General features: G+C 40.1%; 1 protein-coding gene across 1 annotated transcript in view; it reads left to right on the top strand.

Annotated features, from left to right (window-relative positions):
- The window catches only part of SYN2 (synapsin II), a 462,275-nt gene that overhangs the window by 414,487 nt on the left and 22,720 nt on the right, over window positions 1-25,068 (top strand). Inside the window, exon 11 of the mRNA XM_082266531.1 lies at window positions 13,656-13,716. Coding sequence (XP_082122657.1) covers window positions 13,656-13,716 — 61 coding nt within the window. The remainder of the gene's footprint in view (window positions 1-13,655; window positions 13,717-25,068) is intronic.

Below are 25,068 nucleotides of genomic sequence, written 5' to 3'. Positions count from 1 at the left end.
CCTGTGCCCAGCGCTCTGTGTATTATGGAGTTCGGTGCCCAGCGCTCTGTGCATTACACAGTCCTGTGCCCAGCGCTCTGTGTATTATGCAGTCCAGTGCCATTTGCCCAAAAAAAATGTAAATAATGTCCCTGGATTTAATTTGAAAAATCTGGTCACCTTAGCTATACGCTGTAGGTGGTGTTTTTATTATGTCACTTCCTGTCCCTATAACAATAAGTGAAAAAAATCTGGGGTCAAAAAGAAAATTAAAGAGAAACTAATTCTTCCCTGGCTTATCCAAATCTGGAATAGTACTTTAGTATAAATAAAAAGAGTATTTATATTCACCAGCAGGTGGAGTGCTAAGCCCAGTGTTAGGCACATCTTGAATTTGTCTGCAATTATAACATGTACCCCTTGCAGTATTTTACAATGCACTTATATGGATACACAACTTTTATGAGCAGGAGAAAAGCCAGAAAAAAAACACAAAATAAACAAATATCAATTCTGCTGCAGATTTAAAAACTTTACAGGTGTCATTTACCTCCAATATAGTTTCTGGGAAAGGGTAGGGCCAGGATGGCATGCCAAAGATTTTTATGTAATTAAATATATTTTTGAAGAAGATTGGTCAAGAGCACAGTTTGATAAAGGTGAGAGGATATTCCAGGTTGCAAAACACATTACTGGTGGTAATGATTTGAATAACATACTAACACCTGTGTGGAGCTGCCAATATCACCATCTTTATCACCATCTTTATCACCATCTTTATCACCATCTTTATCACCATCTCGATACCAAAAAAAAAAAAAAAAGAATTACTGGAATGTTGGGCAGACAATATGCTTTGCAATTCATCCACTCATTGTAATGTCAACCCATAGAGCACCGGTTATAGTCATTATCTCAGTGGTACCTCAAAATAGAGCCTCATAGCATAAGTGCTAGTTGCAAATAAAAAAAATTATTTTCTTTATCACATATTTTCTATATATTTTAACTGTTGCAAGCATCATATTTTACCATTAGGGGATGCTGTGCAGCCATACATATTTTTTTATTACGCCTAACAAAAGTTGAAACCTTCTTTCACACCCCTAATAAAAGTGTTATATTTAAAGCCTAAGTGTAGGTACTGTATATGCTTTTTTTTTTTAAATGAACACATAGGACATTGCTTACATTTAAGCGAAAGTGTCCCTTCTGCTTTTGCTGGCTGTCATAGCTGAACTCGAAGCCCTGTGCCCTGCTGCTATACTCCGCAGCTTTAATTTTCTGATAGGGTAATACCCCCATGAAGAGTGCCAACTATGCCTGGCCTTTTCTGCCCTCCTCCATTCATAGAAGCTGTACTGTAGCTTCTATGAATATAAGGTGCTCTATGAAGGAAGGGCAGGTGGCAGATCGCTTGTCATCCATGTAAGCTATAGTACAGCTTTATGAATGGAGGAGGGGGCAGAAAGGGTGGGCATAGTCAACACTCTTGGTGAGTGCCTCTGACAGGTCCCAGATTAGTGCTGCAGGGTATGTGAGGGCAGAGGACTTTACATTTCAGAATTATGACAGTCAGCAGCCAGCAGCACAAGGGACACTTTGCAATAAGTGTAAGCAATGTTCTTTGTGCTAATTTTTAAAAAGAATAATTTTTAACCTAAAAATGTACCCGTAACATCTTATAAATATAACTTTTTTATGGCACATGGGTTGCAATAAGGCCTCATTTACACCTGCAGTGCCCCTTAAAAAGGAAGGGGGAGAAGGGGGAAGAGAGCGGAGGAAATGGTCACACGCAATATGCACAGTGCCCCTAGGGACCGGAGGACGAATTACCTGAATAAGTGCTTTATTCCAGGAAATAGCCCTGTACTAACTACCTATAAATGTGTAGATCTTTTCACCAGACTCCCTTGGCTCCTCTAGATGGGAGGGGAGCCAAAGGTCCTTCAATTTTACTGTATGATTTACAGTAGCATTCTCTGTGTACACCAATGTCCCTTCTACCCTCCTTTCCTCCCCCCCTCCCCCCCCTTTTCCGTTCTACCAGGCATGTTAATTGCTTCCGGTTTTACCCTCTTGTACCTAGAGGCCATGTTAACTCTGTTATTTTGTTTTGGAAAATTCAATAAAATATTTTTGAAAAAAAAAAAAAGAATAATTTTTAACCTAAAAATGTACCCGTAACATCTTATAAATATAACTTTTTTATGGCACACGGGTTGCAATAAGGCCTCATTTACACCTGCAGTGCCCCTTAAAAAGGAAGGGGGGGAAGGGGGAAGAGAGCGAAGGAAATGGTCACACGCAATATGCACAGTGCCCCTAGGGACCGGAGGACGGATTACCTGAATAAGTGCATAACTTTCACTTCACCCAGGTAAGGCCTCATGCACACTGGACATTATTAAAAGGACAGCAGCTTTGTAGTGAGTTTTTCAGTTTTGTTCAGCTTTTTTGCATTGGCGTTCTTCAGCGTTTTTTGGCGTTTTTAGCTAAAAATCACCCCTCTGCTGTTTTAGTAACACCCACTTTCCCACAATGCAATGCTTGCCAGACAATGGTTGCCAGAATTGCATCGAATGAGTGTTCACGCCCATGCGATAAGATTTAGGTGCAGGGAAAAAAGGGTCCTACAACATTTTGGTGCAAATGTGATGCAATTTGAGTCATACAAAATATATGGCTCAAATCACATCGCACAGACATCACATGTGATGTGCACCGGAATGCGGTATGTTTTTGAGGCAAATCACATGCGGTGTTCAGCATGCATCAGTGTGAACCCAGGCTATGTTCCATGAACAACACCTCGAAACAGAACCCAGGCTTAAAAAAAGCAACGGAATCAAAAACGTCAAAAAACTCCAGTTAGCAGCGTTTTTTTGGTGTTTATCAGCATTTATCGACGTTAGAGTGTTTTTTCAGCTGAAAAACACCACTCAAAACCCACTTCGGGGTTTTTTTGCAGCCAGAAAACGCCCCTGCAAAAAACACTGATAACAGCCTATGTGTGCATGAACATATAGCATAACATGCTGGGGCATTTATTGTCTGTAGATACGTATGACACCAAAAACAGCAGCTGTAAAAATGTCCGTGAGGCACTTTCAGGAGCACAGCCTTCATATTCTTATTAGAAGTTCCCTTTTAAGTAGAGGTTCACGCTGTTGTGCTGTGGTAATGGCCTTGTGTTGAATCAAAAAGCGTCAGGTGTAGTTTTGGATGCAGTTAGGTGTGTGGGCAGCCTATTCAAAATAAATAGGATTCTTGTAAAGGCTTTTTTTGCTTTGTTTTGCACAGAATGGGTGCCAAACCTCTTTTTTTCTGGGGTCCCCCCACTGGAACTCTTGGTTCCTCCTCTTCTCCGAGTGCCCCCTTAGCATTCCTCACAGGTTTTGACTGACAGCAGCAGGAGCCAATGGCTCCCGCTGCTGCCAAAGTCTCCTGTGAGAAGAGAGAGAGGAGAGAAAAGTTGCTGCAGATGGGCACAGCGCTGGATCGGGATTTGGCTCAGGTAATGTTTAAGGGGGGGTTGGGGGGGGGAGCAGCTTTTGAAACATTTTTTACCATAAAGCAGACAATACATTAAAGCATAAGTTTACTTTAAAAAAAATAGTAAATACACATTTTTTTGCAAATAAAGTGTTGCACTTGCAATCAGCAGGCCGCGGGAGCCGTGTCAGGCTCCTGAAGACTCTCAGTACGGCTGTCTGTCCATATCTCCCATATGGGCAGACAGTTACTAAATAGCAGGAAGAGTTAATGAACTACAATGGCGCTCACCAGCGCTCTTGCTGTTCATTGAAAAGTACGAGTGGTCTGCCGCAGTGGCAGGTGGGACTTGTTGTTCATTCATTCATTCACAGATCACTGTGAATGAATGATGCCCACACAGCAACGCTGCTTTGGAATTGTGACAGCGAGTGCGGAGAGAGGATTCCCACACTCATTCTACGTGTTACACCCTGAATATGGGTATAACATGTAACATGTTACTAAAGGTGAAATTATCATTTAAGGTAAAAAAAAACTTTTACCTTTTACAACGTTAACACAACACATGATAACGCATGAAGTAACATGCTTTAGTTTGCATGCATTAAGACACTTCACAAGTCTGGACCCAACTTAAGAGGCAATTTTGCAGAGGTTAAATTGAGATTGGAAGCCATTTTTGTCTTCTTCTACACAAGTTCAGGTAGAAAGCTTTTTTTTTGCGAACTTCATATACAATTTCAGTCTGCCTACAGTTTTGGTGGTTTGTCCACATATTTCTGGAAGTTTAAATCCTGTGCTAAACAGTTTGGTTCTCTGTCATTTATTTTTAAAAGGATGCAAAAGGATTTAAGACATGTACATGGGACCATATCAAAAACCCGTGTTTCTATTGACAATTGCAGGAAATTTGTCTCTTCTGCTATTATTTTGGACTGCTTTGACCATATACCACAAAATGATTACATCCCACTTTTCTGTATGCTCGCCTGTGCTGGTACATTGACATTTGGCAGCATGCCAGTAACGTTGAGTTATATCCCTGTTCTTTTGGAACTTCATCAAGGTCAAAGCATTTGCAATTATTAGGCAATATTACCTAATGACCTGCATGCTTTTCCTTATACCAATTAGTACCAGCTGGAAGCACATTATTATACAATAATAATCAAGCACATAGGTGCATAAGAATACGATCATTGCGAAGTTGAACACAAGATTTTTATGGCTGAATACAAGAGTTTGACATACTGTACATTATATTGTCAAATAGGCAAATTTCTCTTATATGAAAAGCTTAAGCAGCTTTTTAGAAAATGTTATAAATTTAATGCTTTTGTCTTAAAGTTGAACTCTGATCACAAAAACTTTCATATAAATATATTCCTCAGTAGCCACAGAGATTATAAATCCACTCGATGTACACTAAATACCTCTGCGGCCTCAGATATTAACTTTTGAAAAGAAGTGGTGACATCATTACTGTGTTGTACATGGCCTGTGCAGAATGCAGAGCTGTGGGAGGCAACCGGCAGACCACACCAACCACAGGCTGCCTGTAGAAAACTACACTAGAGGGTAGAGGCAAGACTAGTCACCCTGCACAAGGATTAATAGCTGAAGTCATCAGTCTTTATTACAGGGAGCTCCTGCACAGAGGCAACATTTCACACAGGATTACTCTACAGATCTGGAGAAATACACAAAGCACACTAATATTTAGGCATGGGCCGAACAACCCCCTGTTCGGTTCGCACCAGAACTTTCGAACATTGCAAAAGTGAAGTCTATGGGACCCGAACTGTAAAAATCAAAAGTGGCTATTTTAAAGGCGTATATGCAAGAAATTGGGCATACGATTATGGGGGTCCGGGTACTGCCCTGGGGGGAATGTATCAATGAAAAACGTTTGGAAAAAACTTCATTTTTAAATGAGCAGTGATTTACTGATGCTTAAAGTGAAAGCATCAAAATGGGAAATAAGATTTAAAAATGAAAACTTTATTTCAATATAGTGCCTGGGGGGTTCCCTTAGTCTACCTGCAAAGTGGCACATCTGTACTGTGTATAGAAGCTGCTGCAGAAATAATTGCATTTTAAGGCCAAAAAAAAATTAAATATTCCCTGCAAGCTTTCTTTATTTTGTAAACAACGGCTTGAGGAGCCAGTCTGTATGATGAGGCCACAATGTAGTGCACTAGGAACAAGATTAGAGATTTTTTGGATAAATTCTGGTGTATTTTCTGCAGATTTTGGATAGAAGTAACACAGAAATATACTAAAAAAGGTGCACTAACGTACTGCATTAAATGTGCAGTAATGTGCAGAAATATACTGTGTTAAATGGCACATAATGCACTGAAATATACTGTGTTAAATGTGCAGTAACACACAGAAATATACTGCATTAAACGTGCACTAACGCATAGAAATATACTGCGTTAAATGTTCAGTAACGCAAAGAAATTTACTGCATTAAATGTGCACTAACGCACTAAAATATACAGAAGTAAATGGCACATAACTCACTCAAATATACTGCATTACATGTGCAATAACGCACAGAAATATACTGCGTTAAACATGCTTGAGGAGCCAGTCTGTATGATGAGGCCACAATGTAGTGCACTAGGAACAAGATTAGAGATTTTTTGGATAAATTCTGGTGTCTTTTCTGCAGATTTAGGATAGACGTAACACAGAAATATACTGAGTAAAAGGTGCACTAACGTACTGCATTAAATGTGCAGTAACGTGCAGAAATATACTGTGTTAAATGGCACATAATGCACTGAAATATACTGTGTTAAATTTTCAGTAACACACAGAAATATACTGCATTAAACGTGCACTAACGCACAGAAATATACTGCAGCAAATAGCACGTAATGCACTCAAATATACTGCATTAAATGTGCAATAATGCACAGAAATATACTGTGTTAAACGAGCACTAACGCACAGAAATATACTGCATTAAATGGCATGTAACGCACTAAATATACAGCGTTAAATGGCACATAACGCACATAAATATACTGCGCTAAACGTGCACTAACGCACTGAACTATAATGCATCCGATTCTTCCATAGAGAGCAGGGGGGCTTTGACACCTCCCTCTCCGCACACAGTGCAGAGACGGAGCTGTCATCCGCCTACTCAGCAGAGAACGGTCCGCACCGCACAGCGGACCATGTGAAAGGATCCTTACACTGACTGAACTATCACTATATACACACTAAACTGATATTCTACACTGACAATAGAATCAGAATAGCAAACTATAGCACACTAACTCTCTAGTAGCACTGAACTGAGCCCTGTTCTATATTTCTCCATGCCGATATCACACTTTAAATGGCTGCTATTGAAAGAATACTATACTATATAGTGTGGGGTGGGACTAAGAGCAATGAGCCATGATTGGATAGAGTCATCATTACTTTCTCTAATCATGGCTCTGACAGTGCTCTGTGCCCTGATTGGACAAAGCTTTCATTGCTTCAGCTAATCAGGGCTTCCAATGCAGTGTGCGTCGGTGCAGTGCATTGTGGTCATTCGGCCAGCCGAACAAACGGTCAAACGAGCCAATAATTTGTGTGTTTGTCGAAGAGGCGAGCAGCCAACGTTCAGCCCGAACTCATGCTCGGGCCGAACCGTTCGCCCATCCCTACTAATAATCAAGTAAAAATACACACATCTTTTTGTATTTAGACAGTATTTGCTAAATTTAGAGTTCAGCTCTAAAGAGACACTGTCCAGTACCGAGTCAGTTTGGGGCATCGCCACAACATATGAATGTTCCCTTGAATCATGGGCACATTAAGGACAGATTGGGGAGTTCCGCCTACCCAACTGGACAAATCAGTGAGGTGACTCTTTTAAAGGGGTCAGATCCAGAGACTGTAGTAGGAAATCTCACTGATACAGACAATTAAAGGTATAAGTAACATTATTCATCCCTCTAGCATCTCTGCTCACTTGTGATATGATAGGTAGTAGACTTTCTTTTAAACATTTTAAATCAAATGCAGTTCAAGTTTTGCAAGGCAACCAGAATGGAGAAATGTTGGCTATTCAGTAACTTCTTTCTTTAACTAGTCTATTTATTTTATTCGTGTACCATGCATGACTCCAATCTTTTAATATTGCCTGATGTTGTAAAAAGGTTTTAGATTTGACACCATTCATTTAATTTAGTTAATAAATACCAAAATACTTGCAGTTTTGTGAAGCTACTGTTCACTAACTATTATGTACATTTGTTTAGAGGAATGCAGTCATAGACACCTTATTGATGTCCCGTGACAGTGCTGGTATGTAAATAGACTGTAATTTCACCTCATGCTTCAAAGTCCAACTAGAATGATGTACACCGCTGCACTGGTAATAAAGTGTATATGTTGACTACAGACCTGGAATTAAAGTATACTTGGTACTTACACTCAGGGCACCTAGACTGGAAATAAAGCATAGCTATACCCCAGAAAAGATTTAATATATTGCTAATTATCAACCCTTAAAGGAGAAGTGCAGGATTTAAAAAAATAACCATTCATACTCACCTATGTAGCTGCAGCATTGGTCAGATGCTCCAGTTGTCCCCCGCCAGCCCAAGAAATGAGGATCACATGACCGCTGATCACTCAGTTTTCAGTATTCACTGAACAGAGAGCAGTGACTGTTAGTCACCGCTCTCTGCTCTGGTCCTATAGCACTCAGTAAGGCTCTCAGCAAAGCCTTAACTATTGCAAAATGTTCTCTGATTGGACAAGGTAGAGATCATGTCATTGTCCTGTCTCTGACAGTGGTACCTACTACAGTGTTTCAGAGCTTCCACAGGGATCGCTCAGGTATGGCACATGCATACTCACTGTAACTATGCAAAAATCGCCATACTTGAAATTCAACCTTAAGATATACCTTATTTATATTACCTTGTGGGCCTAGAAGCTATTGGACCCCTGTACTTCCTATAATTGCACCCTAGGTTACAGTGATGTACTTTATTTTATCCTGATTTTCCTTTTCCCTATTATAAAGCACAATAGTGTAATGGATTAGTCTGTAAATCAGCCATTCTCAACCAGGGTTCAGTGGAATCTTATGGTTCTTCCAGTGGTTGCTAGAGGTTCCTTGAGCTGAGGCCGATTTACCTCTCATTTGATAGTGCCCACATAGTTCTGAGGCGAACACCACTTGGAAGAGCCAACTGCATGTGGGTGGGGTCTACTCATCCTGCACATGAGGGGTACCTCCTCTCGTGCACACGCTCATCAATGTCTGACACTAGGCAGTCTGCTTTCATGTAAAAGTTAACATTACAATGGAACTCTGTCTTAAAGATGAGCTGTAAACTGTGTCCAGTTGTTCCTCTATGAAGCATACCGTCCCATATCACCACACACTTTCGCCAGATGAATATTGCAATGAGGACAATGCTGAACCTATGCCCAGTCCAGCCAATTGGCTCCCAGTAACAGAATGGGGTCCTGCCGTGCACATAGCATGGACCTCATGCATGCACTAAATTAACTCCTTCTCTCCCTTGTACTATAGGGCTGGATACTCCTTATCATGTGTTTTAGTTCTGAATACTTTTTGGGAACCAATTGCTACGGAGCAAGCCAGAATACTGACCCCTGGAGGACCTTTCACCCAAGCCTGGTACAGCTTCTCGCTGGCTGGCAACTACTCTCCTAATACTCCTGTTGAGTTACCCTTTGGTTTCGGCCTTCCTCTTCTACCCTATGTGTTCTTTACAGGCCCTGTTATTCTGATAGACCATGAAGCACCATGCAATCCTTTGAATAACTTCAGATCAGGCTCACAAATGGTTAATGAAACTTTCCTGAGGATTCAGCAGCACAGTTCAACAGCACCTGTGCATGAAACAGAGTCCAGCCCTAACCAACTAATGCAGGCTGCCCAGGTTCATCCCAGCTGGGTGACCCAGATGGGGGGGGGGGTCCCCCTTCTACATAGCTGCACAGAGTAATTCATACAATAGTAGATTCAATGATATCCCACAAGCACCTGCTTACATGCATGACACCAATGATCTATTTAGCTGTCATTAAGGGAGGCATTCTTCCCACTGACCTCTAATGTAAGGGGGCCTTTTTCCCACTGATCCCCTGATGAACCGTTTTTTTGCAGGGGTTCCACAAGACCTGAAAATTGTTTCTTTAAGGGTTACTCTAGGGTAAAAAGGCTGAGAAAGACTGCTAAATATTTATTCCTAATCTGTTCCTTGGTGATTGCCTGAACTTTTAAAAGACTACCCTCTAGCTTGATGGCAGTGCTTTTTTTTTTTGCTTTTTTTTTTACTTTTTTTTCATGCAGTTAAGTAATCATAGATACAGTGTGCTCACTGTGGACAGAATGCCTCTTTTTGCCCTCATCTATGGAAAGGAGTCAGAGTTTCATATCACATGCCCCTTGAGGTGCATCCGCTCAAAAAAAATGTTATTTGCATTCAGGACTACTTTGTCATATTTCTCCTTTACAGCACTAAGGCTGAATTCACAGTTGAGCAGATTGTCTTCGTTCATTTTATAGGCATTTTTTGAGTTTTCACAGACATTTCAAATGTTTTTGCGGGCGTCTGATGCTTGACCCTTTTTTACTGGTATTATTTTTATCCAATAGAAATCTAGGTACTAGGGGGACAAAAACCTATTATACACACAGTTTTGCATGGTCTTCACACTTTTTTTAACACTCCCATTGAAGTCTGTTGGGGCGAAAAAGGCTTGAAACTCATAGTGCAAAAGAGGCTCCTGTGCTTTTTCAAGCTTCAAGCGACACCATGCTCAGGTGTGAGTAGGCACATTTTAAACCCGTGGGATTTTGATTGTTGAGCATTTTGGAGCTTCTACTTCCAAAATACTCTGGTGTAAATGGGGCCCAATGCCATTTAATACTCAAAGTTCAAAAGAAGTTACAAAAACAGATATATCACCAGACAGGCATTTTACTAGCAATCCCAATTTTCAATACAGCAGTTGTACAGGTGTGGAAATATCGATGTGTAGTTCTATAGGCAGCATAGCCAGTACTCTCATTTTAGAAATCAATAACAGACCTGGTCAGAAAAACCCATTTGTTCCTGTGCAATGCAAAGTCTGTTTGTGCTGAGCTTTACCAGCACAAAGCACTGGGGAGAGGCCAGGAAACAGCAGTTTCACCATAAGATAAGATTTTACCCCCTTCCTGACCAGGGCCTATTTTGCGATTCGGCACTGCGTGATTTTAACAGACAATTGTGCGGTCATGCGAAGCTGTACCTAAACGAGTTTGACGTCCTTTTTTTCCCACAAACAGAGCTTTCTTTTGGTGGTATTTGATCACCTGTGCAATTTTTTGATCATACGCTATAAACAAAAAAATAGCGTCAATTTTGCAAAAATAACAATATTTTGCAATTTTTTTATATAAAATTCCCCCCAAAAAAATGTAAAAATCAAAATTTTTTAACATTTTAGGCCAATTTGTTTTATGCTACATATGTTTGGTAAAAAAAATTGCAAAAAGCGTATTTTGATTGGTTTGCGCAAAAGTTATTGCGTTTACTAACTAAGGGAAAGATTTTTGTCATTTTTGGTGTTTTTTTTTTTAACGAGTAATGGCTGCGATCTGCGATTTTTTTTTGTGGAACTGTGACATTGCGGCAGACAGATCGGACCCTGGACTGACATTTTTGACACTTTTGGGGTTACCAGTGACATTACTACAGTAATCAGTGCTATACATATGCACTGTTACTGTAAAAATGACACTGGCAGGGAAGGAGTTAACTTTTTTTGAGAGGGAGGGGTTATGTGTGTCCCTAGGGGCGTGCTTCTAACTGTGATTGGATGTGGCTAATGGTGTAAGAACAGAGATCAACGGTCCTACATAGCAGAACCGTATGATCTCCATTCTTACACAGGGGAGAATGACAGGCGGCTGTGTTTACATTAGCCGCCTGCCTTTCTCCCGCTGTAACTGACAATTGCGAGTGCCCGGCGGACATCGGGTCCACCGGGCAAACGCGCGGGGGGCGGTCCTTGAGCGAGCGGGAGCGCGCCTCCGGCGGCGCGCGCTCGCTCCCTAGAGCCTCACAGGCTAGTGACGTAGTCCTACGTCGCTTTGCCTGTGAGGGGCTGACCGCCGCAGTAAATAGTCGTGCGGCGGTCGGCAAGTGGTTAAGGAATCACCAGCAGCAATCAGTGACAAATCATAAAATGTGGGGGGCCCAAAAAAATGTAAAGATAAAAAGATTTGAGACTTTAAATGAGTTTCCTATGGCCCTTGTATGCTATTAAAGCTGTTGAAAAAAACATTCTGTAAGTACGGCTCTTTACTCAATAGCCAGAAAAGTTTTATGTTTTCCTAATAGAAGCAGTGGACCCTTCAGAATTTTACTAAGTCACTCTATTCTAAAATAATATAGAAAGTTCACTTAGTTTATTCTATTCAGAGTTTTGCCCAATTTGCTCTATGAGTGCAGGACCAAAGAGTAGGGAGGAAGCAAGAGAAAAAGGGATATAAAGTTCATCAGTTGCTTGCATTTCATCAATTAAAAAAGTGATATAGGACCAATGCTCACATCAGCCACTTTGCGGCCCTAAAGTGTTCACCTACACCTTCCTGATGACGTGGTCAGTGTTAGCACCAGAAAACACGTTGATGGTATTTATGTGTATTTCATGATCAATAAAGATCAATCCTTGATGTAAAAGATTCACTCTAGTATTCACTTCCACATGGGCGCCTCTGCAGAGAAATAACCATTTTTTGGGTCTTGTTTCCTCACACACAGGATTGCAGGAGGCTACATTTCGACAACATAATTTTATGTCTGTAATACTTCCTTTTACTCTTTCTGTGAGAAGCAATGAGAGGCCTTCAATGGCTGTGAACCACAATTTACATAGTTCAGCAACTAGTTGTCCCAGAACGTACTATTGCCAGTGACAAAGTGCTTTTAAAGGAAACACTTAAGCCTCGTACACACGCAACGAATTTCCGCCGACTGGTCGTCCGTCTTTTGTCCAGAGTGGTGTCTGTTGGTTGGAATGTGCTCTAGACTGCACACAAATTTTCCCGTACGACAGAATTCTACTTCAGAAGTGATGTTATATGTTGGATTGCTTTCTTTGTGTTCTTTCATCTCTGAGCATGCCTGGTCTTGCTCATAAGATTTTTCCCCATTGAAATCTGTACTAATGAGACGAAAATCGGACGTGTTTTGACGGTCGACAAAAATGATATAGCCTGCACACCAGGATTTTTTTGGCCGAAAAGTCGGAGTCGGTTGTCGGAAGCACCATACTAACAAGTTGAAAACCGTCAGCTCGGTCGTCGGACGAAATTTCCCCGGCCAACTTTCTACTCGTGTGTACGGGGCTTAAGTGGGCAATATACAGGACCTATCATGGCAGTCCTCTTGACTGTGGCTTCAATACTTTTTAAAGATACTGATACCTGGAATCACAATGTCAAAGCTTCTGATCTGCATACTTGTTCCAAGACAATGCCTTAGAAAGTGCTAAAGTCAGTGAATCAACATGACAGGCAGGAAACCGGTATTTTCAGAAGAAGAATTCAGCGACACCATAGTACAACCTAGGTAACCGTTAGAGAAACTCTGTTACATAGCTTATTAGTGGTAAAGACAAGTTCACTTGAAAGAACAACCCCCTGCCTACTGGTTCTCAGCTTCCCTCACTCCATTCCTTTATTAGAGCCAGGAGTCTAATGCTGGTCATACACTAGTAGATTTTCAAACAAACATTACTAAAATTTTCATCAGTACAGTTGACGATTTAAAAGATTGAGTTTGAAAGTACTTCAAAAAGAGTTTGCTTTTAACAATCGATTTTGGAGTGAATTAACTTTCCAGAATGAAAACCATATTCACTGTTAGAAATGTATTCCTTAACTAAAAAAAATTTCCATTCTGCCCCTTTGAATTTCTGTCGTCATTGCTGTGGAAAATTAACTTCGATTTGACCCCAATAACATTAGGAAATCGAACAAACATTCTTAAAACTAAAATAAAAAAAAAGAAGCCCTGGTTGTTTCAAGGCTAAATATTCATTCTGACAGAAGATCAGTGTAAATGCATAAATAACTGAGAGTAAGAAAACTCGAAATCTAATAGTTGTTTCTCATTTCTATCTTGCAGGGCGGAATGATGAAAGAATCTGAACAGAGCAAGATTCCAGCCCAACGACCTCCACCTCAAGGTTGTTTGCAGTACATTCTCGACTGTAATGGCGTTGCAGTAGGACCAAAGCAAGCCCAGGCTGTGTGAGGGGTTGTTGAAGAGAGTCTAGCCAAACAAAAAAAAAAAAATAATCCTAAATTTTGTGCAGTTCTTGCCATGTTTCAGTGCTGACCTGGACTGTGTTTTTCTATGCAGTGTCCCCTCTTTCTGTCTAGTCCGTCTCTTCCTTCTGTTTGCTCCTGTGATGCTAACTTCTCTATCTCCATTAACCTTGTGATTCCAAGCTGATGTTAATAGTATACACAGAATTGTGCCTCTTTCAAGTCCAACCTGACTGTTTATTATGACTTTTTTTAATGTTTTGTGGGAAATAATACCTGACTCCAGTTTCATAGTTTGGGTGTGTGTGCGTATGAGAATACGTGATCTGAACACGACCATTTGCATGACATGGTTAGGAAGCCCTATTCATTATAAATACAGGCTTATCGGAATCCTTTGATTCTGGGACTTTTTTAATTTTATAGAACTTTCCATCATTGTACTTGTAGGCATGAGTAGACATTGTAAACATGGACTTTAGTACCGTCTGTTCTGTGACTTCATAAAACAACAATCTCATGCAGGTGTGTGTATTTTTTTTTTTTGAGCAATCTTGTGTAAGTGTGATTCGCACGGATAGGCCACTAGTGCAATATTTGTGAACAAGTGTAAAATGTTTCTTTGTTGTCCATTATTTTTTTTTTGTCCTGGCTTGTTTGGCTTTGTAAGAGTACCAAGCAAGTGATTGAACATTCCTATAGCTAAGAGATTGTGAGTTCCTCACATTACTTTTATTTGTCGTCAGACTGAAATGTAAATATGACTGAGAAGTTCAGATTATATATGTTGACTTCTCTTACATGTATCTCTCAATAGCCATAATGTGTGATGTGACTCACATAGTTTTTTAGCTTAGCACTACCCAAAGAGGCAATAGGCAATCATGCTGCTCTTAGAATTTATGGGTACAGCTGCTACTGCCTTTTAGTCTTGTGTTGATCCAAAGACTATAGTATCTTATGAAATGGTCAGCAAAGTATAGGTTCATATAAAGAATGGGGGGGGGGGCAACTACCACTGTAGAGACCTCCTAAAATTGATTGTGGGCTGGAATGAGTTGGGTAACTGCTGATATTTTTACATATATACTGTATATCTTACCACACCTCATTCTTAATTCCAGTGTGCAGAGTTTCACGCTGTCAGAATGGATATTTCTCAGTTGTCCGAGACAACAGAAACACCTTACTGCATGTTATTAGTTTTTTTGTTTGCTAAGTAGAATGTAGAATTATATTGTTACATTCAATTACTAGTGTAAGGTGTGTGCTAAGTGCAAAATAATTTGTCAACTGATGCCATTGTTTGGTCAACTGCTCAATGTGGTCGCTGGTTAAATGCTTTTAATGGTCACTTGGCTAAATGGGGTTCAGTTACCCAGCCATAATAACAGTTGAGTATTGGCAGAAATGTTTTCTGGTTGTGGTCCATCAAATGTCATCTATGGTAGGAAGGACAGTAAAAGTTTATACTTGCATGTTGGCAGCCAATTACAATATATGGCCAAAGGTATGTAGACCCCTGACTATCACATCTGTATGAACATGTTGGACTTCCCATTCCAAAACATGGGCATTAGTGTAGAGTCCCCCCGCCCTTTGTTGCTATAAAAGTCCCTACTCTTCCGGGAAGGCTTTCTACAACTTTTTAGAGTCTGTTGCATTTGTGTCCCATAAGCCAAAGGAGTATTTGTAAGGTCAGTTAATGGTTTTGAATTAAAAGACATGGCTTGCATTGGCGTTCCAGTTGATCCAATGGTGCTTAATAAGGCTGAGGTCAGGGCTGTATGTAGACCACTCAAGCTTCTCCACACCAAACTCATCGAATCATGTCTTTATTAATCTGGCTTTACACACAGAGGCACAGGCATGCTGAAAAATAAAAGGACGTTCCCCCAAACTGTTGCTAAAATGTTGCAATGTTGTTTAAACTCTCTTTTTATCCTGTGGTAGTACCCTACTACTGGAAAACATGAACTCAATAATTTGGAAGGGTGTTTGCATACTTTGGGCCATGTAGGTAAGTGGAATGGTCATGTGTACATAAGTGTTTGGCCATTGGCTATATTCAGTCATGTAGCCCATGGGAATTATAGAGGTTCTACATAAGATATGTCATATTGTGCTATCTCCTGCCTCTTGCTCCTGTTCTTCCACATTCTTCTAAAAACATACTACTCATATATAGGTAATGGTATAAAAAGTTACACAGTAAATAGCCTTATCCTTATTTGCTTAAGCCCGTACTACTGTATGTTTATACCAAAGCCAAAGTCTCAACATGCAGAATGGGCAGGAGATGGTACCAGGACATGCATGTCTCATCTTGCACCTTTTTGTACAGAAAAGAACAAATGCGAAGGGCAGCAAACAGAATGGTTTAGTACGGGTGCTGGCTATGGTGATTTTTGGCACTATTGTTTGTGCAGTTTTGTTGGACTTGCTACATTAGGACTCTAGAATACTTTTAAAGGCATACCTTTCTTATGGTCTCTATTTATATATATATATATTTTATGTTCAATATTTCTGAAGTTGAACATTTGTGCTATACTGATTGTGGGTGACAGCCACATTCATTTCACTGTCCGTATCGTGAAGACTTGTTGAATGTCATTTATGCTTGCTTTCATTCTGTTGCCCCAGCAAAAGGCCTGCATCTTTAGAACAACATCATCTAAGGGCTGATATCACTGTCCAGTGGTAGAATTCATGACACTTCTCCTCGAAACACATTCTTTCACCTCCCATATCTTGAAAATCAGGGAGAAGATACTGAAACGGGCTTTGAGGAATACAATTGTTTGGGTTCACTGTACAACAAAGATCATCTCACGTACTTTTTATTGTGCCTGAATTGCCAATTAAATAGTGATTGTAGATTCCATCACTGTGGTTAAAGTGTTAGTTATACCAAATCTGATTGCTCGGTTATGTGTGGGTGCTGGTGAGAATAATTGTTGCATATTATAATTGTAGAGGACCACAGCAAGGAACTCACCCCTTGGATGTACTTACTCTCTCCGCTTCATAGCCATAATTATTATCCTGCCCAGTGCTTAATGAAGGTACTATCCTGACCCTTCAAGCAAGAGCTTCTGGAACAATTTTAAGAACTGAATACCGCTGCTAAGATCTCGAAAAATTATTTGATATGAGCAACGATCAATTGAACAGATAGAACAATACATTACCTACACTGTAAATTACAAAAAATGTAGTAGCCATTAATCTCATAACAACAAACAATGCTCCAATTGTGTGAAATTGATCTATGCTACATGCTTCTTGCATAGGTGTAGCTTGCTGCAGAGGGAGCTATTTGTTCTACTGTATCTGTTTAGCTTTAGATGGCTTCTCTTCTATCATCCACGTAGCTCTAGCCTGAGGATTTTATGGTACTGCTGCAGAGACACTAGCAGGGAGAGCATGACATGGGGTTATCTCTTTGATGTAGGTCCACACAAGTGATGGAACCTACTAGTGTTTTCTGTAAACTGAGTTGTTTTTGGCAAATTTACATTTTAACAGCTGTATCAGGTTTTTTTTTTTTCCCAGTGAAGTGAAACCTTGCTATTGCCATTAAATAGTGCCAGTTTTTCATCTTATGCTCCAATCTGTGCATGCTTGTTGTGTGCGAGTTCCACCGCCAGCCCATTATTGTTCAATGTATACAATGTGGCAGTCAAAATAAGCCAAGGTGGGGAAAGCTAGTTCCCTTTACCAGAGAGTGTTATTTTATAACTTATATAAATCTATGGACTGCCACTGGTAACATTTGAGATTATATTTCTGGCATGTAAGCATGTTTCAGTGCAGTGTTGTGGGAAGCAGGCCAGTCGTCTTAAAATGTAGATTCATGTACTTTTGTTTTAGTAAAAAATGTTTTATGTTTCCGTTTGTTAGGTTTTGTTTTTTTTGTATAAAGCCAGTTGTATGACACAGAGTACATGATGAATGTTTGACTGCAGTGATTAATGTGAAATATCTTGTACAGCTTAATGTGCAATAAAGGAAATAATTATCTGCCTTCAGTGTATAGTTTCTGGACTGTTGGTATACCCAATTCCTCAGTTAACTATGGGCATAGTTTTCTATTTTAAAAAATGTGCATTCACATGTCTTGCACAGTAAAGAAAAAAAACGAAATGTTGCCCTTATAACTTGCAATGAAATGTTTTCCCTTGATTGTAGTTAAACTGTCACTTGGATTAGGTGAAATTTGTTTCATACCAAACATTTAAATGATGCAAGTGACAGAACGTATCCCACCATACTACTTTATGATTGGTGGACTTACTTGTTTCAAAGGCTTGCCAGCTGATGCAGCTAATCACACAGCTGTAAGAAGCAAAGGCAATTTGGTTTCGATGAGATACTTGCCAAGGGTTCAATATTTTTAGAAGGATGCCAACACTGCAGCTTATCTCATCAGAACATTGAGAGTGCACCAGGAGATCAGGAGATTATAATGAACTAGATCCTCCCATTCAGAATCAGTTTGCAAAAGACGTGAAACAAACAGCTATTTCTTCACAGCAAAAAAAAGGTAGGAGTCTGCTACATTATTTGTTAAAATCCTTGCAATTGGCAGGGATCATCCAGAGGTGATTGTTTTTTTTTTTTTTTTTACTCAACAAAAGTGGAATTACACTTTAAGTAAGATCATCAAGTAAATTTTCTGCTATGGTAAACACTAATTCCATGGGTATCAATGTGCTGTACATATATACAGCTATTAACCACTTTACCACCGGAGGATTTTCCTGCTAAAGGACCAGGGGGTTTTTTGCGATTTTTTACTGCGTGATTTTAACGGACAATTGCGCGGTCGTGCGACACTGTACCTAAACAAATTTCACGTCCTTTTTTTCCCACAAACAGAGCTTTCTTTTGGTGGTATTTGATCACCTGTGCGATTTTTTGATCACGCGCTATAAACAAAAAAACAGCATAATTTTTGCAAAAATAACAATATTTTTCACTTTTTTTATATGAAATTCCCCCCCAAAAAAATGTAAAAATCAAAATTTTTTAACATTTTCGGCCAATTTGTTTTACGCTACCTATGTTTGGTAAAAAAAAATCGCAAAAAGCTTATTTTGATTGGTTTGCGCAAAAGTTATCGCGTTTACTAACAAAGGGAAAGATTTTTGTCATTTTTGGTGTTTTTTTTTTAACGAGTAATGGCGGCGATCTGCGATTTTTTTTGTGGTACTGCGACATTGCGGCGGACAGATCGGACCCTTGACTGACATTTTTGACACTTTTGCATGGGCATTTTGCATATATATGCACTGTTACTGCAAAAATGACACTGGCAGGGAAGGGGTTAACTGTATTGGACAGGGAGGGGTTAAGTGTGTCCTAGGGGCGTGCTTCTAACTGTAGTGGGACATTGCTATTGGTGTAAAAACAAAGATCAACCGTTCTACATAGTAGAACCGTCTGATCTTCATTTTTACACAGGGAGAACTGACAGGCGGCTTGTTTACATAAGCCGCTCTGTCTTTCTCCCGCTGTACCGGCGATCGTAGTGTGACTGGCGGACATCGGGTCCGCCAGTCACACTCCCGCACTCCTCCGTGAACGAGCCGAGGCAGGCGCGCGCCTCGGCGGGCACGCGCTCGCCCGCTATTGGCTCTAGAAGGAGTGACAGGCGAGCGACGTAGACCTACGTCACTCTGCCTGGCCGGGGCCGACTACCGCAGTAAATATACTGTGAGCAGTCGGCAAGTGGTTAAGCAGTAAGCAGTACTGCTTTACCAATTCATTAAAGCAGACAATGAAGGGTTTTGTCTTCATTTGCTACTACCTCTTATGTGAATGTGCCGAGAGCTTTGGAGACATTCTGCAGTTGTTTCAGCATTAACCACTAGACAGGGGAAATAGCATAGTTTTCAGTGCGTGTTTTTTCTCGCTATCACCTGTGGTGATTTGCTCAAGAGGATTATGGGTTTTCTTCTTAAAGCTTACTCACGGATTTTAGCTGACAGGAGTACAGCCCATGAAGTTGTTCTCACTTTAGTTGAGATTTTATTAAATTATTTTTGTTATACTTTTAGATTTTCTTTTTGATAAGCTTTTCAGAGTGTTTTTATTATTATTTTTTCTAGAAAAAAAATTGTGCTTATACAGTACAATATCATTTGTGTGATTGACTTGACCCCTTACACTAGGTTTAACCCACAGATGCAACTGCAGGTGTAGGCTTTAGATGCGGCTTCCATCACTGGTAAAACCCAAGAGGCTTAGCAGCAGAGGCTCCCATTCTGTTTGTTCTGAAGGAGTTAACACACAGGTTGTTTGTTTTTATTACACTACTACACTAAAAATCCCATTTTATAAATTAAAGCAAATATAAAGAATTAAAAAAAAAATCTACTTTCCTGATTGTAGCGGGTTCAAATACATTCTAAATCATTGACCAAGAGTAAACATACAGCAAGAAGTGGAGTAGGAACTCCTGATCTAAATGCATGGTTAAGTCCAGCACCTGAGACAACAAGGAATTATTTTCAGAAGGTGATGAACAATGGCAGCAAACTTTTTTCTTGCCTTTAAAACATAATAGATGATATATGGTAAGGGAGTCTCTGAGATTGTATTTAAACATCATGCTGCCCTAGGCACACATCATTGATGCTATTCTTTTAAACAAGCTCTATTCCCTGTATCGTGGTTATTTTATTACAAGCTGATGTTAGAATGTGAAATTGGAAGTAAAATACAGTCTGGTTATATGCAGAACTATTTCTCAACTGCTTAGCTCACCAGACAAGAGCAATGAAAGATGTCTTCAAATTTTCTGAAACATTGCCTTCACTTATTTTCTCCTACAGTTGTCTTACTAAATGTAGCCACAGATATCTTGAGGTGGGCAGAAGAGGGAGGCACAATTAGAAAAATCTTACCATAGTTTGCCAATTCTGAGGATTATCATTGTCCCCTCTAATCTCGCTGCCTTAGCCAATGCCACACCAGTGCCCTAAAGTGAACCTGTGACCAGACTATAAACATTCAAGTACTCTCATATTTTTATTAAGCAAGAATGAGCTTTAAAACAAGCTCTTACTGACCTCTGTACCTGCAGGCTCCATGGAACAATTCATCCTCAAAGTTCATAGCAGAAGCTCTGAAGTTGTCAAAGTTTATCTCTCAGCAGCTCAGCTCACCCTGCTGTCCTTCCCAGAGCTCCTGGTCTGTGTATACACTTAGGATGTAAAGGCTGGAAGGCTGCAAAATCACTGCTGGGAGAGGGGTGCAGTTTGAGCTGAACTGGCTTGGCAAGGATGTCAGTGCTTCTGCTATGAATTGCTTCACAGTGTCTGCAATTGTATAGGTAAGTGAGGGCTTAGTTAAAACCTCATTTACCGCTTTCAATGCTCATATTCTAGCCACAGGTTCACCTTGAGATAAACATAAACTTTCTTTATCTCTACCTAGATGGCGTATGTGACATAGCTAAATTGATGCCACAATTTACTGACTGTGCATGTGATATCTGCTTTAAAATGAATGATGCTTCCGGTAAAATAAGATAAGATCTGAAACTGAATTTTGTGAAAACTGTGATAAACTGTGGTAAGTTTAACCAACATGATCGTAAAGAATATTTATTCTTCTTAATCTGCCGAAATAATGTCTGATAGATAAACTTGAATTTCGGTTTTAAAAATGATAAATAGATTCTTTGGTATGTACAATGATCATTGGCAATTGTATTCCTCACCACCCATGGGGTTGGACAAAATAAACACTGACCAAATGCATTTGCAGAGTTGTATAAAGTACTCGAAACCCATACTTGAGTAAAAGTACAAGTGCTCAATCAAAAAGTGACTTGAGTAGAGGTGGAAGTGCTCGATCAAAAAGTGACTTGAGTAGAAGTACTAAAGTATTCAACATTTTTTGTACTTAAGTATTGCAAGTAGTTTTTTTTTTAATTTTGCTACTCAAGTACTGAAAGTAAAAGTAGATCACAAACGAAGGGATTTCCAGTCACTACTTACCAACCAGCCTGCAACCAGCCAAATTAACCTGTCTAACAGTATGCGTTAAAAACAGGGGTTTAGTTGCACACATTTGCAAATACATGCATAAGCTGCAGGCCGCGCCAAGGCACCCTGATATCTGCAGTCCCTAACTCTACCTTTAAAGAGTCTCCACAATGGAAGCACATGCATTCTGATGAGATAGATGGAGGACAGGTGACTGGAGGGAGCCCACCCCTCCTTAAAGGCGCAGGGTCACACTGAACACCCAGCACATTGCACAATGGCAGCAAAGGTGTCAGTGCATTGCCTGACCAATATAAACGTTATACGATATTGCAAAAAGTGGCCACCTCCCCCACCTATAACTGGTCTTGATAGTATGGAGCACTGGAAGGGCAAACGCAGATCACAAACAAAGGGATTTCCAGTCACTACTTACCAACCAGCCAGCAACCAGCCAAATTAACCTGTCTAACAGTATGCGTTAAAAAGTGAAGTAAAGTGAAAGTAAAAGTACCAGTAGTTTTGAAAAAAAAATTGCTACTCAAGTACTGAAAGTAAAAGTACAAGTACTGTGTTATGTAGTTATTAAAGAAAGAAGTCAAAAGTTTGAACATCATATTGTTTTTTTATTATTTCAAATGCAGCTTTTATTTATACATACAGTAGCTTTTATTTTCGTATGCGCTGATAATACACATGTTTTGAGCTTCATGAAACCTGCCATCTACTGTTCTGGCAGTGGTCATTTTTTTAATAGTAACGAGTAACTATGCAGCTCAAAAAAAAAATATCGGGAGTAGAAGTATTGAAATCATTGAAAAAATGTAGTGAAGTAAAAGTGGAAGTAGGATAAAAAAAATTCTACTCTAGGAAAGTACAGATACCGCCTTTCGGTACTTAAGTACAGTAGTGAAGTAGTTCTACTTAGTTACTATACATCTCTGTGCATTTGTGTACGTGAACCTGAATCCCATACCGATAACCCCCGCCAATTCTGCCCTCCCCAAAACATCTGCAAAAGGGTGTTCGTCTCTATCGAACATAGAGGTTTTAGCATAATGTTATTAGTTGGGGAATAAGAAAAAAACGAGGGCGCCAGGTCAGAGGTGTGTAAAGATAAATGCAAATTTATTTTAAAACACTTACATAAAAGAAGGCCAGCATCAACAATCAGGTATTCAGAGACGTGGGTCCCCAAACGTGTAGTACTGAGGGGTAGTATGGATCGCATGCATCCAGCAACAGGTGTACCCTCGGGGTCCAGGGGTGGAGGACGGATGACCCAGAGATGCCGAGGAGGATCTCAAAACTCCTCTCCTGGGGACATCAGCGGCGCACAGCCGTGAGCCGGATGCAGCTTCACAAGACACTGCCGGTTCCTCCACGGAAGCCGGCAGGAGACAACTGAGGCTGTGGAGAGGGCGGGCCGCAACGTCAATTCAGAGGATCCACCTCCTTCCTCAGGCATTAGTTGGGGAGGCAAACAAGGTGCACTTAATAACTGTAATATGATTGTTATTTGTAGCGATGAAGACTTACTGCTTAAATGACTGTTATCTTTTAGTTTTTGACAGCATTTCAGACTTTATGATGATTAGTAGAACATTAGGAGAACTTCAGCGGGCCATAGCTAATCCACTCTTTTTAAAGATAGATGAACTGCATAGTGTGGAGTTCTAAAATTTGAACTTGATTGCTTAAATAGGAAAATATTTTCTCATATTATCTAATCAGATCTAAAATAAAATCTAAAAAAGAGCGAATAAGTAATAAATACATCACCAGAAACTAGACCAGTATATACAGGGTATCCCAAAAGATGCCATACATTGGGAAAATAGGAAATTGTAGCTAAATGTACCTTTATTTACAAAATATTAATTACAAAATTATTGCTAAATATATATATATATATATATATATATATATATATATATATATATATATATATATATTTCTACACACGCATGAAGTCTTGTCCCCCACACCTGTGGCAAACACATTGCAAGATACCTGTTATGCAAGTAATTGCATTTCAAATAAGTTCATTTAAATGATCTTTGTTTTTATTCTTTTCCTTGTATATCAAGGATTTTGAGTGGCCCCACAAGTAAAAGTGGGGAAAGATTAGGGAATCTTGCAAGCCATTCCACAAGGCAGCGACCAATCCACAAACGTGGAAACTGTTGATCCAACTATCGCCATATGCTGGTACCATAATGAATCTTCTTTTAAGAGAGACAGCATTATGTTATCCTGTAACATGTTTAAATAGATAAATATATATATACAGTATCTCACAAAAGTGAGTACACCCCTCACATTTCTGTAAATATTTTATTAGATCTCTTCATGTGACAACACTGAAGAAATGACACTTTGCTGCAATGTAAAGTAGTGAGTGTACAGCTTGTATAACAGTGTACATTGGCTGTCCCCTCAAAATAACTCAACACACAGCCATTAATGTCTAAACCATTGGAAACAAAAGTGAGTACACCTCTAAGTCAAAATGTCCAAATTGGGCCCAAAGTGTCAATATTTTGTGTGGCCACCAGTATTTTCCAGCACTGCCTTAACCCTCTTGGGCATGGAGTTCACCAAAGCTTCACAGGTTGCCACTGGAGTCCTCTTAAACTCCTCCATAGCGACATCACAGGGCTGGTGGATGTTAGAGACCTTGTGTTCCTCCACCTTCCATTTGAAGACACCCCACAGATGCTCAATATGGTTTAGGTCTGGAGACATGCTTGGCCAGTCCATCACCTTTACCCTCAGCATCTTTAGCAGCATCTTTAGCAAGGCAGTGTACGTCTTGGAGGTGTGTTTGGGGTCATTATCATTTTGGAATAGTGCCCTGCGGCCCAGTCTCCGAAGAGAGGGTATCATGCTCTGCTTCTGTGCAGTACATGTTGCCATTCATGGTTCCCTCAATTAACTGTAGCTCCCCAGTGCCAGCAGCACTCATGCAGCCCCAGACCATGACACTCCCACCACCATGCTTGACTGTAGGCAAGACACACTTGTCTTTGCACTCCTCATCTGGTTATAGCCTAGGCCATCTTTATGCAGAGCAACAACTCTTTTTTTCAGATCCACAAAGAGTTCTTTGCAATGAGGTGCCATGTTGAACTTTCAGTGACCAGTATGTTAGAGTGAGAGCAAAAACACCAAATTTAACACACCTGCTCCCCATTCACACCTGAGACCTTGTAACACTAATGAGTCACATGACACTGGGGAGGGAAAATGGCTAACTTGGCCCATTTT

This window comes from Pelophylax lessonae (assembly GCF_965119305.1).
Source record: "Pelophylax lessonae genome assembly, chromosome: 8".
NCBI lineage: Eukaryota > Metazoa > Chordata > Amphibia > Anura > Ranidae > Pelophylax > Pelophylax lessonae.
This window is presented reverse-complemented; position numbering and strand designations above follow the sequence as displayed.